Below are 18,405 nucleotides of genomic sequence, written 5' to 3' on the forward strand. Positions count from 1 at the left end.
CCGTGCATGAAATAGCCCAAACTTTCTACTTTTCTACACTAATTCTATATAAACACTAACCACCATAACAATGAAAATGAAGACTTCTGTGTGTTACTGTATAGACGGTGGCAATTAGATAACTTCAGAATAAAACTGAAGGCAATAAAATTCGCATTGAACAAAACACAGACAAGAACAAGAAGAAAAAAAAAGAAAAAAAAAGTAGTATAGAATAGTACTTCAGCTGGGCACGGTGGTTCACACCTGTAATGTCAACACTTTGGGAGGCCAAGACAGGTGGATAGCTTGAGTCCAGGAGTTTGAGACCAGCCTGGGCAACATGGCAAAACCCTGTCTCTACTAAATAAATATACATACATACATACATACATACATACATACATACATACATACATACATACAAAAAGTAGCTGGGCATGGTGGCCCGTGCCTGTAGTCCCAGCTACTCCGGGGGCTGAGGCAAGAGGATGGCTTGAGCCCAGGAGGTCGAGGCTGCAGTAAGCCAAGATCGTACCACTGAACTCCAGCCTGGGTGACAGAATAAGACCCTGCCTCAAAATAAAATAAAATGTTATTTGTTATCTACTTAAATACTTTCAGAGTATTCTACTCAATCAAATTAAATTTAAATTCCTGAAGAAGAAATTAATATCTTGTTGCTGATCCCATAAGAGAATAAAACATATAGGAAAATGAAGGTACTGTAAAAAAAAGACACTAAATTAGAACACAGTATTAGTACTAGTATTCATTAAGTGCCTATAAACTACAAGAGAACAAAGACCATACATATTTCACTCACCACTGTGAATATATAAACCCATCAAGGCCTGACATATAGGGGGGTGCTCAATATATATTTGCTGAATGAATCAAGTTTGTAAGCAGACTGTGTTAGGTTCTAGGCAATCCCCGTTTCTTTTTTTCAAGGCACGTGTAGCTCAACGGCCCGTCCGAGAAGTTTGCACCACCATCTTTTGTTTTAGTACTGGTAGACTTAGCAGCCTTTACTGGTGGCTGGTAGATTTAAAGAAGTGAAGGCCTTTAGACCAGAGAGATAAAATGAGCTCATTTTTCCGCAAGATTTCTAATGTTTCCCATAAGATTAGAGAACATTAAATGAAACAGAGAAGCTGACTAAAATTCTATCCAAAACACTAATGTCGCTAAGGGAAATCTTTCCCTAGGTGAGATTACGCAGCTACTGAACAGACTCATAAGACTATCATAGGCCACACTTGGCATCTGAAAACTCAGGACAGAGGACAGGAATCACAGCTTGCCGGCTGGGCAGCATCAGATGTTCTTCTCCCTGGGAGTCTGTGCAGTTGTTCATGCAAGTGACAGCTCACCCAGCCGTCCAGAAGCTATTTTCTTTTTTTTTTTTTTTTTTTGAGACGGAGTCTGTCTGTTGCCCAGGCTGGAGTGCAGTGGTGTAATCTCGGCTCACTGCAAGCTCCGCTTCCCAGGTTCACGCCAGTCACCTGCCTCAGCCTCCCGAGTAGCTGGGACCACAGGCGCCCGCCACTAGGCCCGGCTAATTTTTTTTGTAGTTTTAGTGGAGACGGGGTTTCACTGTGTTAGCCAAGATGGTCTCGATCTTCTGACCTCGTGATCTGCCCGCTTTGGCCTCCCAAAGTGCTGTGTGTGAGCCACCGCGCCCGGCCCAGAAGCTATTTTCTTTAACTCCCTAGATGACACAGCTTAGGCTCAAGGGAGATGAGAGCATCATGAGGCAGGTGCAGGAGCTGCCCTAACTTTAAAGCTTTATGCTCCACCAGAGCCAACGTCTCTAATAACTCCAAAGGCATAGCTTCAGGATTCCCTTTCCCACAGGGTCATGCCAGTTCTAAGAGCAGCAGCACTCACCAGGCATTTCTAATTCCTCTCAATCCAGAGGCAATTTCCCAATCAGAGGTCGATTTTATATTGCAATACTGTTAATACAATTTTATCTGGTTTCCAGGATAACAGAGCTAGGCATTTAACTGAAGGTCATATTCTCCTAACCCTTAATTTATAAAGTTAAGTTGAATACTACACTAGATAAAATCAAACCAAAATCCTATCTCCAGCACCAATCTCTATCCTAACCAACAGGCTAGTTTTCAACTGTCTACTCACCTTCTCACGTGGTCGTCTATCAAGCTTCTCATACTTAACGTAGACTACCTCTTCTAAACCTGCTCCCCCTACTCCACTCTTCCCTATCTCAGTAACTGTACCTCTAGTAGTTCAGGCCAAAAATCTTGAAGTCATCCTTGACTGGTTTTTCTCTCAAAAGCCAATCAGCAAATCCTGCTGACCCCATCTTACTTGGCACCCTCTAAGAGGGCCTCCAATGATCACTGCCTCCTGGATACCCTCATCTTAAGTGTGGCTGGACTGATTGACTTGCTTCTAGTAAATAGACAGCTGAAGTATGGGATATCACTTCCTAGATGAGGTTTAAAAAGACTGTGCCTTCCACCTTGGTCTGGGGAAGCCAGAGGCCATGTCAAGAGGTGTCGTGTGCAGAGGTCTACTGAGTGAGCTGGGAAGCAAATCTTCTGAGGTCTGTCTACAGCCACATGAGTAAGTGTGGCAGTGGGTCCTTCTCAAGTCAAACCTTGAGAGCACAGCAGCCTCAGAGAAGATCTCAATTGTAACCTTGTGAGACTCTGAGCCTGAGGCACCCAGCTAAGCTACACTCAAATTGCTGTGAGATAATATTTACTGTCTTAAGCTAAGTTTGGGATAACTTGTTCCACAGTATAGACAACTAATACGATCCCAAATCTCACAACCTGCATCACTAGCACCCTAGTCCAACCCCATCAACAGCCTAGGCCATGACTTACAACAGCTTCTTAAGTGATTAGCCTGCTTCCACACTTGCCTTGCCCCTTTCCTTTATTCTTCACAGCAACCACAGAGATGCTTTAAAAATGTAAATCAGAGTGCAAAAGTCATTAAGTGGGCCCAAGGAATGCAGACATCTGCACTTGGTATGTGAGGGAAAATGCTGCGGTAGCCCAGCAAGATGTGTCAGAGCCTTTGTGGGGAGAAGAGCCTGTCCACACAAGGAGAGCGGAGGGTGGCAAGCTGGTTTGGGGTGCTAGAGACAAACTTGGGTAAGGAGGAAGTCCAGTGGGGGAGGGGGGATGAGAGGGCAGCAATGGGAACTTAGTTACACACAGTGGAATTGATCAAATAACTATATTAAGAAAAAAAACCAACTATAAATGTGGAAAGGGAGAAAACTGGAGTGTAACCTGTAGTGCTGGACTGCTGTCAGTGGTACTGGTGAGGACACACAATCATCATACATGTTTCCTAGCTTGTCCACTGAGAAGGCCTGGGAGCACTGACATTCCAATAATGATGAGCACATCTGACATTCATATCTTAGTTTCTAATACCACTCTCCACTAAAAAACAAGCAAATGGCCAGCTGTGGTGGCTCATGCCTGTAATCCCAGCACTTTGGGAGGCCGAGATGGGTGCATCACCTGAGGTCGGGAGCTCAAGACCAGCCTGACCAACATGGCGAAACCCTGTCTCTACTAAAAATACAAAATTAGCCAGGCATGGTGGTGCATGCCTGTAATCCCAGGTACTTGAGAGGCTGACGCAGGACAATCTCTTGAACCCAGAGGTGGAGGTTGCAGTTGAGCTGAGATTGCGCCATTGCACTCCAGCCTGGGCAGTAAGACTGAAACTCCGACTCCAAAAAAAAAAAGCAAACAAACACAGGGCTCCTCAGAGAAATGGCTGTCTCCAAGGCTGGAACAGACAAACTCTAAGATGAACCTGGAAAACCTCATGTCAGAAAGTAAGAAGGTGCTCCAAGAATGATGAAGACATTTCAAAAGGACGCCCTCTAATGCTAACAGCCAAAAAAACAAAAAACCCATATATATATATGGGTGTGTGTGTATATATATACACACACACATACATACATATATATGGAATTCAAAAAACTCACCATCCTGGCCAACATGGTGAAACCCCATCTCTATTAAAAATACAAAAATTAGCTGGGTGTGGTAGCGCGCGCCTGTAATCCCAGCTACTCGGGCGGCTGAGGCAGGAGAATCGCTCGAACCCGGGAAGCGGAGGTTGCAGTGAGTCAAGATCGCACCATTGCACTCCAGCCTGGCAACAGAGCAAGACTCCACCGATAAGATAAGATAAGATAGCATAACATAACATAACACAAAATAAAGGCGAAGTGGCTGGGCATGGTGGCTCATGCCTGTAATCCCAGCATTTTGACAGGCCAAGGTGGGAGGATTATTTGAGGCCAGAAGTTACAGACCTGCCTGGGTAACATAGGGAGACCGTGTTTTTAGAAAAAATAATTTTAAAATTAGTCGGGCATGGTGGCACGTGGCTGCAGTTCCAGCTACTTAGGAGGCTGAGGTGGAAGGATTGCTTGAGCCCAGGAGGTCAGGGCTGCAGTGAGCCATGGTCACACCACTGCACTTTAGCCTGGGCAACATAGCGAGACCCTATCTTTAAAAAAAGTGGTTGATAGGCCAGGCGCAGTGGCTCACGCCTGTAATCCCAGCACTTTGGGAGGCCGAGGCGGGTGGATCACAAGGTCAGGAGATCAAGACCATCCTGGCTAACACAGTGAAACACCGTCTCTACTAAAAAAGTACAAAAAATTTAGCCGGGCATGGTGTTCGGCGCCTGTAGTCCCAGCTGCTTGGGAGGCTGAGGCAGGAGAATGACGTGAACCCGGGAGGTGGAGCTTGCAGTGAGCCGAGATTGTGCCACTGCACTCCAGCCTGGGTGACAGAGCAAGACTCCGTCTCAAAAAAAAAAAAAAAAAAAAAAGCGGTTGGCAGGGACAAAGTACCTAGGCATTTCTCAGAAGACATGCAAATGGTCAACAGCTATATGAAAAAAATGCTCATTGTCACTAATCATCAGGGAAACGCAAATTACCACCACAGTAAGATATCACCTCATATCTGCTAAAATGACTTATCAAAAAGACAGAAGATAACAAGCTTTGGCAAAGGTATGAAGAAAAGGGAACCTGCGGCCAGGTGCGGTGGCTCACGCACCTGGGATTACCAAAGTAATCCCAGCACTTTGGGAGGCTGAGGTGGGTGGATCATCTGAGGTCGGGAATTTTGAGACCAACCTGGCCAACATGGCGAAACGCTGTCTCTACTAAAAATACAAAAATTAGCCAGGCGTAGTGGCTCACGCCAGTAATCCCAGCCACTCAGGAGGCTGAGGCAGGAGAATTGCTTGAAGCTGGGAGGTGGAGGTTGCAGTGAGCTGAGATCGTGCCATTACACTCCAGCCTGAGCAACAGAGCGAGACTCTGTCTCAAAAAAAAAAAAAAAAAAAAAAAGACAAGAAAAGGGAAAAAGGGAACCTGTACATTGTTGGTGGGAATGTAAATTAATATAGCACTATGGAAAACAGCATGGAGGTTCCTCAGAAAACTAAAAATAGAATTACCATATGATTCAGCAATCCCACTTCTGGGTATATATCCAAAGGAATTACACCCAGAAGATTCCTGAATTATGCTGAAGAGATACCTGCACTCCCATGTTCACTGCAGCATTATTCACAAAGCTAAGATAAAGAAGCAATCTAGGTGTCTATCATCGGATGAATGGATAAACAAAATGTGGCATATGTACACAAGAGAATACTATTCAGCCTTAAAAAAAAAAGAGAAATTCTGTCATTTGGACATTGTGGATGAACCTGGAAGACATTATGCTAAGTAAAATAAGCCAGGCACAGCAAGATAAATACTGCATGATCCCACTTATATGTGGAATCTTAAAAAAATTGAACTTATAGAAGTAGAGACATCCAGGTACCAACTCCAGCTGCCCAGACATGGGCACCATGGTCATGATAGAGGGGACAGCAGTGCTGAGGCAGAACAGACTGGGCACCAAGGCACAAGATTTCTGTAACTGGCCTGATGAATCCTTTGAGAAAATGGGACAGTACACTTCAGCAGTACATTCAACAGAAAATAAGAGCAGATTGCTCCAATACTGACAAAATTCTTGAACCACCTGAAGGCCAAGATGAAACTGTATGGAAGTATGAACATTTAAAGCAATTCTGCCTTGAACTAAGTGGACTTGATGTCAAACTTCTGAGTGAATACCATCCAGATACTTGTACTCAAATGACAGCAAGTGAACAATGGATTTGTCTTTGTGCAACTCATAAAACAAGAGTGCCCTGCTATAGACTACACTAGACACACATTTGATGGTGCTGTGTCTTCTGAGTAGCCACATTTTCCTGGCAAGGTTAGTATAAAGGAATCATTGGTAGCAAAACTAGGATCAGCATGCCACAGGATTTACATAATATTTTCACATGCTTATTTTCATCACTGGCAAATTTTTGATGAATATGAAAATGAAACATTTTTGTGTCATCGGTTTACTGTGAAGTATAATTTGATGTCCAAGGATAACCTGAGTGTACCAATTTTAGAAGAGGGAGCTCAGAATTCAGTTTCTAGGGAAAGTGAAGCATGAAGGGAATTATACAGAAAAATGTACTGATCACATAATTAACATTAATTATATGTTGTATATATCATTTTAGACACATCAATCATGTGTCCATATTACAGTTTCTTTGTTTAGTGTAGGTTTTGGCATGCTGTGTTTGTCTTTTATTAATAAAATGGGAATGACTTTTTAAGTTATTCATAAGCTGTATATTCCCCAGTTTGGCACTCATGGGTTTTCAATAAGATTAGGGCCAGGTGCGGTGGCTGTCTGTAATCCCAGCACTTAGGGAGGCCAAGGTGGGTGGATCATTTGAGCTCAGGAGTTCGAGTCCAGCCTGAGAAACACGGCGAAACCCTGCCTCTATGAACAATACAAAAAATTAGCCAAGCATGGTTGCACAGGCCTATAGTCCCAGCTACTTAGGAAGCTGAGGCAGGAGAATCACTTGAGCCTAGGAGGCAGAGGTTGCAGTAAGCTGAGATCACACCACTGCACTCCATTCTGGGCAACAGAGAGATACTCTGTCTCACAAAAACAAATAAAAATAAAAAAAAATAAGATTAGTATTATCTGTTTATAATGCCTGTTAATAAAAGAATTTACAGTTTGTAAAATTGCTGCTAAATAATCACTGGATCACAATCCTTATCAAACAAATCCACCTATAAAAAATGAGTGAGCTTGAGGTTTTGTATAAGCCATATACTAAACAGGTGGTGATGTTTTCCTTTGGTTTTACCTCTGAGTTTAGATATTCTAGAAACTTCTGTAGTATACAGTTCCATCTTACCTGTTAACTTTCCCAAAATGAGATTAAAGTGTTATAAAATTCTGTTTAGTTTTTAATATGCATGTGATTATGTATATTTAGATTATATTATATCTAAATATAAATGCAAATGAAGCATTAATATTTAAATAATCTTACTATGCTACATAAAGTACATTCTAGGCTAGCATACTCAGAAAGGATTTATCTTCCTGCAACAGTGGACTGTTACATACAAGATGATGATAATGGTAAGGCACATAAATGATGTTCCCACTGGAAACCTGCCCTGCCTGCCACTTCTCCTTTCCCTTAACCCTCTTCTCAAACTACTTTAGCTGAGAAGCTTTTCACCAGACTGTGATTTAGTTATGGATTATACCTATTTATATTCGTATTAACTGCTTACCAATTATATCCCATATTAGCAATTACATTACACTACAGAACAATATATTGGCATAGGCTCTTGCTTATGTTTGTTTTGCAAAAATTGTTCTAACTACCTAGAAAATAGTCTTTAAAATAGTTTCTCTTCCTGTCAGTAGTATTAGTCTTTTCATGTAACCATCTAGGCAGCATTAAATACTGTTGAAGAAATATTTTAGTATTTATTTTATATACCCCGTCCACAAAGTTTCTGTTTGAATTATATGCACATGTGAGATTATCTGCAATAATTCACAGGTTCTGAGGGTGTTGATAAGTGGCTACACATTTTTTGGACTTTGGTATAATTAAGGGTCTTAAGAAGGATTCCAGCACAGGTTTAACCATCTTATAATCTATTGAATGCCATTTCTGATAAAGCACTGGAGGTCTTATTGCCAGACTGACTGTAATGAGGCACTAAAGGGGAAAAAACTGTACACATTGTGACGAAAATATTTAAATCCATCTTTCGAACAAATTTAACACAAGGAAATGCTTTTTCATTTAAAAGGGTTATTTTGAAATGAAGATGAAAATGTATTCATCTCCACTGTTTTTTCTAATTTAAGGGAATAATTTATACCATATTAGACAAGAACGTACAGCAAAAATGTGGGACATAGCAGTATACTCAGAGTGTATATATATGTTTTATACCTTTCCAAGCTGCCAGTCTTTTAGGCTTTGAATATAGCCAGCAGCTCCTATCATTGCTGTACCCCAACCCACAACTATCTTATAAAAAGTTTTATGTTCACAGTGAAAGGAATGCTGACTTTCAAATTACATATTTATATTAATGTCACTATAAACCAATGGGAATAGTAATTTTTAAACAAGCTTGCTAAATATTGGGACTAAACTGTTAAGTTAATAAATTATATGTAGCCCTGTAGCTGTTCTCTCTAGACGGTGTCTCTCAATAGGTTTTTACCACTTGACTAATTTCTTAGTGATTTTTTTTTTTTTTTGAGATGGAGTCTCGCACTGTCACCCGGGATGGAGTGCAATGGCATGATCTCGGCTCACTGCAACCTCTGCCTCCTGGGTTCAAGTGATTCTCCTGCCTCAGCCTCCCACGTAGCTCGATTACAGGCACCCACCACCACACCCGGCTAATTTTTTGTATTTTTAGTAGAGACAGAGTTTTGCTATGTTGGCCAGGCTGGTCTCAAACTCCTGATCTCAGGTGATCTGTCCACCTCGGCCTTCCAAAGTGCTGTGATGACATGCGTGAGCCACCATGCCCAGGCTCTTAGTGAGTATTTAAACAAAGGTAGTGACTGGGATTGGAGATCTGGCTAGGTATTTTGAAACACATTTTGAAAAATATGGCTTAGTGTTAATAGGGAAATAGAATATGAGTTTTTTTCTTATTCATTCCATCTTCCTTGTACTGTGTATTTAAAATTGATCAGTTAAATCTCCAAAAGAAAACATCAGGCTGGCTGCAGTGGCTCACACCTGTAATCCCAACATTTTGGGAGGCCAAGGCAGGAGGATTGCTTGGGATCAGGAATTTGAGACCAGACTGTGCAACATAGCGAGACCTCACCTCTACTAAAAATAAAAATAGGCCAGGCATGGTGGCTCACACCTGTAATCCCAGCACTCTGGGAGGCCAAGTCGGGCAGATTACCTGAGGTCAGGAATTCGAGACCAGCCTGGCCAACATGGCGAAACCCCGTCTCTACTAAAAATACAAAAGTTAGCTGGGTGTGGTGGTGTGCACGTGTAATCCTAGCTACTCAGGAGGCTGAGGCAGGAGAATCACTTAAACCCGGGAGGCAGAGGTTGCAGTGAGCTGGGATCACGTCACTGCACCCCAGTCTGGGCGACAAGAGCGTAACTCTGTCTCTAAATAAATAAATAAATAAATTAGCTAGTCCCAGCTACTTAGGAGGCTAAGGTGGGAAGATCACTTGAGCACAGCATGTTGAAGCTGTAGTGGGCTATTAATGTGCCACTGAACTCCAGTGTGGGAGACAGAACAAGACCCTGTCTTCAAAAGAAAAAAAAAAAAAACAAGCAGAGTAGAATGGTGGTTACCAGGGGCAGGAGTGGAGAGTATAAGAAAGAGGAGATGTTGATAAAAGAGAACAAAATTTCAGTTAGGAGGAATAAGCTTTAGTGCTCTACTGCACAGAATGGTGACTGTAATAAATAATAATTCACTGTATATTTGGAAATTGCTAAAATAATTTTAAATGTTTTTACCACAAAAAAAGATAAGTATGGGAGGTAATTGATTTATTAATTGGCTTGATTTAATCATTCCACAATGTAAACATGTATCAAAACATCATATTGTACCCCACAAATATATACAATTATTATTTGTCAATTAAAAATAAAATTTTAGCCTGGGCAACATAGTGAGACCCCATCTCCTAAAAAAAAAAAAATAGCAGGTTGTGGTGATGCACGCCTGTAGTCCCAGCTACTTGGGAGGCTGAGGCAGGAGGATGGCTTAAGCCCAGGAGGTTGAGGCCGCAGTGAGCTGTGAAAGCACCACTGCACTCAGCCTGGGCAACAGAGTGAGACCCTGTCTCAAATAAAATATTTTTAAAAACTGAGAACCCCTCCCCTCTAAAAACCTCCAAAGAACTCCAAATGCAGCTTGCATGGGTTCCAACTAGTCAAATTGAGCCCAATTTGAACAATAAAAGAACCATTTATAGCAATGGATTATAACCCATTGATTAAAATAGGAGTTGATACAGATACAAATAATGAATTAAAGCTTTGATGAGTAACGGGATACTTATATAACCTCAAAGTGTCTCCCCACAAAATGCTAATTAATTTCAAAGGGAAAATTAGTAACTTTAGAATGGAGAAAACCAGCAGACCCCTTAATCATGTAATAGAGGTTTTCATTAATAATAGGACAAAAACAAATCAGCTGCTACTTAATAGAGTGCAACAAGAAAAACATGGCTTCAGTGACAGGAATGTCACAGAAGCATAGCCTGAACCTAGTCATGAGGAAACATTCAACAAACTCACTGAGGGACCTTCAACAATATAACTGTCAAGTAATTTTCAAAAGCGTCAAGGTCATGAAAATCACGGAAAAGCTGAGGAACCAATCAAGTGTGAAGGAGACTAAAGAACTTGAGATCCATATGAAATGTGTGATTGGATCTCTCTATAAACGGCATTGTTGGGACAACTGACAAAACCTGAGTGGCTGAAGTTCAGAACACGCTGCTCCAAAATATGCAGCTCTGGCATATTGACTATGCTGAGTTAAAGGTACTTGAAAAACAGCAGGCACGGCTGGGCGTGGTGGCTCATGCCTGTAATCTCAGCACTTTGGGAGGCCGAGGTAGGCATATCACTTGAGGCCAGGAGTTCAAGACCAGCCTGGCCAACACGGTGAAACCCCATCTCTACTAAAAATACAAAAATTAGCCAGATGTAGTGGCACATGCCTGTAATCCCACCTACTTGGGAGGCTGAGATAGGAGGATCACTTGAGCCCAGGAGGTCGAGGTTGCAGGAAGACGAGGTTGTACCACTGCACTCCAGCCTGGGTGACAGAGCAGGACCTTGTCTCAAAAAAAAAAAAAAAGGCAAGGAAAAACAGCAGGCAAAAGAATAATATGGCCTTTTTCTTTCTGAAAGCAGGAGAAAAAACTCCCATATCAAGGATGTCCTCCTTATACCAGAAGGAAACTATCATTCTACATCAAAGACAGGAAATTGAGGTCAAGGGAAATCTGCACAAACTTTGTTAAATTAACTCTTATCTTCTTAGTTACTTCTCCACCCAATTAACCTATTCGAGCCCAAGTCCCTTTGTCTTCTCACATTTTCACAGTGTTCTACTCCTTGTCCAATTCAGTATCTAAGTGTTCAACATGAACTGCATCTTTGGGTCTTCATCCCTTATGAGGGCTCCATGTCATGGAACTCTTATATTAAATAAATTTGTATGCTTTTCTCCTGTTAACATGTCTTTAATTCTCAGGCCCAGACAAAAAGCCCTAAGAGGATAAGGGTAAAATTTTGCATCCCTTTTATAGCGTATCTTTGTTACTTTCCTGACATTTATGGTTATATTGTGGTTATGTAGGACAATGTTCTTGTTTGCAGGAAGTATACACTAAAGTATTCAGGAGTGATGGGGCATCAATTTGGCAACTTACTTTTATTAAAATATTTGTAATGATTCTGAAAGTTCGGGATTATTTCAAATGTTAAAAAAATGTAAATCAGACCACACCCTATCTTACCTTCCAGTGACTTCCAAATAAATTCAGACAAAAAGCTGAAGTATGTACCATGGCTTACTGAAAGATTCTCCCCAAGGCCTGAAAGCTTGAAGGGACTCCTCCCTTCTCAGGCCCAGTCCCAAGGCTCAAGGCTACATGGGCCAGCAGCTTGCATCAGCAAGACAGGAGAAGCAGGAAGAGAGCTGGCCGAAAGACACATACCCCCTTGAAGATCGAGAGGCAGGCCGTCTGGTACTATGTAGCAGTTACATCAGACTGAGACACTTCCTGTGTACAGGAGACTATAAAACCCCTGCCCCATCCTCATTTGGTGCTAACGCCATTTTAGGCATCAGCCCGCCTGCACCCAGGCGCTCATTAAAACAGCGTGTTGCTCCACACTGCCTCATGCTGTCTGTTGGCACACTCTTGGGGTTCGAGCTGATACAAGAACCTTTCATCTTACAAGATCTACACAATTTGGGCCCTAGCTATTTCTCCTACCCCGTTTCTTAACGTCTTCCCCTCACTCACTCCATTCCAGCCAAACTGGCCATACTGCTGTTCTTTGAACAGACCAAGCAATACATCTCAAACATACAGGCTTTGCACCTGTGGCTCCCTCTGCCCGGAACGCTTTCTCCCCCCTTCTACGTCTTTCCTCAAATGTCACTTTCTCAAAGAAGCTTTCTCTAACTCCTGTATAAAACAGCCACCTGACCCTTCCATTGCTCTTGATTCCCCTGTGAGGCCCAGCTTCATATTATCTTCCTTACATTTATCATTACCACAAATATATAAAGGATGTTTTTCTGCCTTCCCCCATGAAAACAAGGACCTTGTTTTATTCACTGCTTTACCGCAGGTTCTTGGCACCTGGTAGGTACTAAATAGTTACTTGAATAGGGATGATAAATTGTATCTGTACAATTACTCTCTACGCGTGATAATACCTAGCTCTCTAATTAGAGATATATCAACCCAACATCAAGTTTATTCATGAATCAAAGGTAAGAATCCACAGATTTAGAATTCCACAGTGTGTCACGGTCAACAAAGAGGAGTCTGAGAAACAAACAGCTAAGCTTGTTCAACACCACTTCTCCCTAAAAAGATTCATCACAAGCCGTGAAGCTTCCCATACAAACAAGGGTCATCAAAGGTACTCAGCCCTTAGGAGGCTCCTCTCCACAAAGAAATGCAGCTTTGAAACCTCACTTGTCCTCAGGCACCTGCTGGAGTGATCTTCTACAGCTCTTAGCTTCATTTTCATGTGATCTCAGATCAAATAAAAGGACTTGCTCCACTGAATAGAACTTTTATCTTTTCAGGTTTTTACTATTTTATAATTTTAAACATAATTAATCGCACATAATTGAAATCATACCCTTACTCCTCATCTCCCAAAATGTGGCCCCTGAGCACCAATGTTAGATGAACATTCTGAAGTAGATAGATGTCAATCTGAATAAGACAGCTCACATGCCTTCCATAGCCTCCCAGGACCAACTCCCCCCAAGAAACAATCTCTCAGGGAAACAAAAACCAGGACACCTCAGCTCCTAAAGCCTGAATTCCACTTTGACACCTTGGTGTCAAATAGTCCTCCTAACATACAGAATGCCCCTTTGGAGAAGGTTGATGGTTCTAAACCTAAAACAAAAGCTCAATGCATGCTGGGCTTAATACCTAGGTGACAGGATGATCTGTGCAGCAAACCACCAAGGCACACGTTTACCTATGTCAACTTGCATATCCTGCACATGTACCCTGGAGCTTAGAATAAAAGTTGAAGGAAAAAAATAAAGAGACGTAGACTGTGGAAAAAAAAAAAAAAAACAACCTCACAGCTCCTCAGACCTTAACGGAACCACAGGTTATTATTTCCCACTAAAAAGAGTGCAACAGCAATCCGCAAATGATGTAGCATGAGAAAGCTCCTAATCAGGGCTGCTTTCTCAAGTTAAGAACCAATGAGCTTTTTTATTCAGAGACAGGGTTTCACTCTGTCGCCCACGCTGGAGTATAGTGGTGCAATCATACCTCCTTGCAACCTCAAACCCCTGGACTCAAGGGATCCTCCCACCTCAGCCTCCCAAGTAGCTGGAACTACAGGCACGTACAACCATGCCTGGCTAATTCTCTAAAACTTTTTTTATTTATAGAGATGAGGCCTTGTTATGTTGCCCAGGCTGGTCTCAAACTTCTGGCCTCAACCGTGATCCTCATGCCTCAGCCTTCCAAAGTGCTGGAACTACAGGTATGAGCCACCACACCAAGCCCCAGTGAGCTTTTAAAGACATTATCCATTATCATATTCTTCAAATTACATCACTGACACAGTCAGTGCTCACAATTAGTCCAAGTAATAGAACAGGGGTTGAAATCTGGTTATAGCTTAGCAAAAAATGTACAGTACAAATATGTTTTGCTTAGCTCACAGTATATGAAAAACAAACAAACTGTTCTGTCCAATCGAGTAGCCTATTTATCTTAAATAAAAATTTTAAAACGTCCTCAGTTGCATTATCCACATTTTAAAGTGCTCTAGAAAGGCCAGGCATGGTGGCTCATGCCTGTAATCCCAGCATTTTGGGAGGCAGAGGTCGGCGAATCATTTGAGTCCAGGAGTTCGAGACCAGCCTGGGCAACATGGCAAAACCTCATCTGTACAAAAAATACAAAAAAATTAGCTGGTTATGGTGCCACATGCCTGTAGTTCCAGCTATTCAGAGGGCTGAGACAGGAGGATCACTTGAGCCCAGGAGGTCGAGACTGATTGTGCCACTGCACTCTAGCCTGGGCAATAGAGTGTCACCCTGTCTCAAAATAATAATAATAATAATATTAATAATAATAAAGTGTTCTGGGCCACATGTGGCAAGTGGTTACCCTACTGGACAGGGCAGATAAAGAACACTTCCATCATCGTGAAAAGTTCTGCTAGATAATGCTGTATTTAAAATGTCAAATATTTTTAAAAATTAATTGGAAAAAAAAAAAAAAAAAAGAACTGGCCCAGTGCAGTGGCTCATGCCTGTAATCCCAACACTTTCAGAGGCCAAAGTGGGTGGATCACTTGGGGCCAGGAGTTTGAGAGCAGCCTGGCCAACATGGTGAAACCTGTCTGTAGTAAAAGTACAAAAATTAGCCAGACATGGTGGCAGGCACCTGTAGTCTCAGCTACTTGAGAGGCTGAGGCGGGAGAATCACTTGAACCTGGGAGGCAGAGGTTGCAGTGAGCCAAGATCGTGCCACTGCACTCCAGCCTGGGCAACAGAGTGAGACTCTGTCTCAAAAAAAAAAAAAAAAAAAGGAAGAAAAACAAGAAGTCTCACAAATAAATACAGATGTCCACCTTTGAAAAATCATCCAGAAACCCTTTGCAGAATTCTCACCTGATGGAACTGTGGATTGCTGAATAAGCCTGCTGCTCTCTTTGACAAGTCTGCAGTTTTCAGTTCACTGCAGTCTCCACTACGTCCTATTGTTTCATTGCTGCACTTCACTCACTCATGTCACATATCTGGGTTTCCAAGTGACTCTTTAGAACAGAGGCAAATACGCTGAGATTATCCCACTTTCTACTGAAGACAGCCCAAAACTAGCTCTGATGATCAAAGCCAATTAAAATAAAATGTCACAGCCCAACAGATATACTTATTTCTAGTTTTTGGGTGAAATTTTCTAGACCACTGGAAAGGATCTCTAGAGTTTAATTGTATATCAACTGTATGGTATTATTTCAACAATCTATGAAACAGATATAAGTACTGTGCTTTGAAATACTTCATGCAAAATTTGATAATTCAAGTGAGCATTTAGAATTTCATTTCAAAATGTGCGTATTATAAAGTCATACAAGTTTTAGAGACCTAAAGAATTTTAGGGCTCTCATTTTATAGACAATGAAACTAAGCCCCAGAGAGGTTAAGGAACTTGCTTAAAGTCAAACTGCCAGATAAGATTACAGCCAAAGTTCTTTTCACCTTTCGCTTCACCCAGACGGGTGATACTGTGGCATATTGTTTTTCCAAGACAGCCACACCATTATACATATCCCAATATATGCTGTGATGTTGACATGCCTCCATCAAGAGATAGGTTCATGTTTTCTCATGTAGAACTTGGGTGGAGCTTTCTAATTGCCTCAATCAATGGAGTATGGAAGTGACACTGGACAATTTGCAAGACTAAGTTAGATAAGGCAATATGGTTCCTGCCTAGCTCACTCTCTCAGAGCACTTGCCTGTGTCAGCCCAGGCAACATGAAGGTGTACCAACCCACAGGCCCAGCTATACCCCCAGCTGACAGCCAGCAATAAATGCCAGATACTAAGTGAACAAGTTTTCAGATGATTCCAGTGTCCAGACTTGCAGTCTTCCAGCTGAGGCTCCAGACATCTAGGAGCACAGACTAGCCACCCTCGTTTTATCTTGTCTGAACTCCTGACCCCAAAAAAAACTATGGGGAGAGAAATAGTTGTTGTTTTAAGCCCCTAAGTTTAAGGGTAACTTATTATGCACTCAATGTAAGTAAAATAGATACTTTCAGAAGAACACCACTGACTGCCTTATAGAGAGATAGTCAATAAATATTTTTGTAATGAAATAAATATTGCCAAGTTAAATAAAATAAAATGAACCAGGCATGGTGGCGCGTGCTTATAATCTCAGCTATTTGGAAGGCTGAGGTGAGAGGATTGCTTGAGCCCAGGAGTTCCAGCCTGGGCAACATAGCAAGATACCATTTCAACTAAAAAAAAATAAATAAAAGCTGGGCATGGTGGCACACGCCTGTAATCCCAGCACTTTGGGAGGCCGAGGTGGGTGGATCACTTGCGCCTAGGAGTTTGAGGCCAGCCTGGGCAACATGGCGAAATCGCATCTCTATAAAAAATACAAAAATTAGGCCGGGTGCAGTGGCTCATGCCTGTAATCCCAGCAATTTGAGAGGCTGAGGCGGGTGGATCACCTGAGGTCAGGAGTTCGAGACCAGCCTGGCCAAAATGGCGAAACCCCATCTCTACTAAAAATACAAAAATTAGCCAGGCGTGGTGGCATGAGCCTGTAGTCCCAGCTACTCGGGAGGCTGAGGCAGGAGAATTGCTTGAACCTGGGAGTCAGAGGTTGCAGTAAGCCAAGATCATGCCACTGCACTCCAGCCTGGGCAACAGAGTGAGACTCTGTCTCAAAACAAAAAACAAAACAAAAAACCAAAAAACAGGCCAGGCACGGTGGCTCACACCTGTAATCCCAGCACTTTGGGAGGCTGAGGTGGATGGATCACCTGAGGTCAGGAGTTCGAGACCAGCCTGGCCAACATAGTGAAACCCTGTCTCTACTAAAAATACAAAATTAGCCAGCCATGGTGGCTCACACCTGTAGTCCCAGCTACTCGGGAGGCTAAGACAGGAGAATCGCTTGAACCCAGGAGGCGGAGGCTGCAGTGAGCCAAGATCATGGCATTGCACTCTAGCCTGGGTGACAGAATGAGCCTCTGTCTGAAAAAAGAAACAAACAAACAAATTTAAAAACAAAACAAAAATTATCCGGGTGAGACGGCATGGGCCTGTAGTCTCAGCTACTAGGGAGGCTGATGTGGGACGATCACTTGAGCCTGGGAGGTCAAAGCTGAAGTGAGTCATGATCGTGTCACTGCACTCCAGCCTGGGTGACAGAGTGAGACCCTGTCTCAAAAAAGAAAAAAAAAAAAAAAAAAAAGAAAGACAAATAAAATAAAATGTTGTCTTAGCTTACCATTCAGGAGGCACCATGCTTCCATCCACATCCCAGAATGTGTTTTTGCCATTCATTTCAGTAGTATATACAACCCATCGGTGACGGCCTGGGTGGGAAGATGAACATTTAAAAAGAAAAAAAAAATTTTTTTAAAGCATAGATGCATAATGTCAAAGAAGACAACCTTTTTATTAAGAAAAGACTTTCTGTGATCTTATATAAGAGAGCTATTGGAGGAACAACACCCTGGGTGAATTCGTGAAGGCAAGCTCCAGGACGGTGTGGCAAGCTTTAATCAGCAACCTGCAGCAAGGACTGAGATGATTCACTGCTGTGGGTGGGGCTCAGGCCTTTCCCACAGCGGAGAATCCTTGCTTCCCTGCCAGCTCCCCACAGAGGGAGGGGCAGGCAGGATAGGAAAGTGTGTTCCCAGATGTACAGGGTATTCAGAAAAGAAGGTGCTCCTCTTGAGACGGAGGCAAAAACACATTTGTAGCAATCATACTTGAATTCTATGTCTCCACATAAGTATTTTTTTAAAACCACCCTAGATCCTTTTCGAAATTTGTGAATTATACACAATAAGCAAACATTAGAAATGATGGTTAGGTACACAGGACAACTCATGTCATCAAAATCATATGGCTGCACTCCTCATTTAGGAAATTTCTGTGCACTAGTTGAGGGGTCTAACTACTATTTATTTACACTATTGGGTCCTTAAACTGAGCAATGACTT

The 18,405-nt window shown here is 42.2% G+C and overlaps 1 protein-coding gene and 1 pseudogene across 2 annotated transcripts in view; one reads left to right on the forward strand and one right to left on the reverse strand.

Moving 5' to 3' along the window:
- NDUFA12 (NADH:ubiquinone oxidoreductase subunit A12) overlaps positions 1–18,405 on the reverse strand; it is a 42,132-nt gene that overhangs the window by 14,533 nt on the left and 9,194 nt on the right. Inside the window, exon 3 of one of the 2 annotated variants that reach the window (XM_055238409.2) lies at positions 17,685–17,772. The exons of the other annotated variant lie outside the window; for it this stretch is intronic. Within the exon in view, the coding sequence (XP_055094384.1) occupies positions 17,685–17,772 (88 nt within the window). The remainder of the gene's footprint in view (positions 1–17,684; positions 17,773–18,405) is intronic. 2 annotated transcript variants of the gene reach the window in all.
- Positions 5,731–6,737, forward strand: LOC129460504 (MOB-like protein phocein; annotated as a pseudogene).

This window comes from Symphalangus syndactylus, chromosome 13 (genome assembly GCF_028878055.3).
Source record: "Symphalangus syndactylus isolate Jambi chromosome 13, NHGRI_mSymSyn1-v2.1_pri, whole genome shotgun sequence".
Classification (NCBI taxonomy): Eukaryota; Metazoa; Chordata; class Mammalia; order Primates; family Hylobatidae; genus Symphalangus; species Symphalangus syndactylus.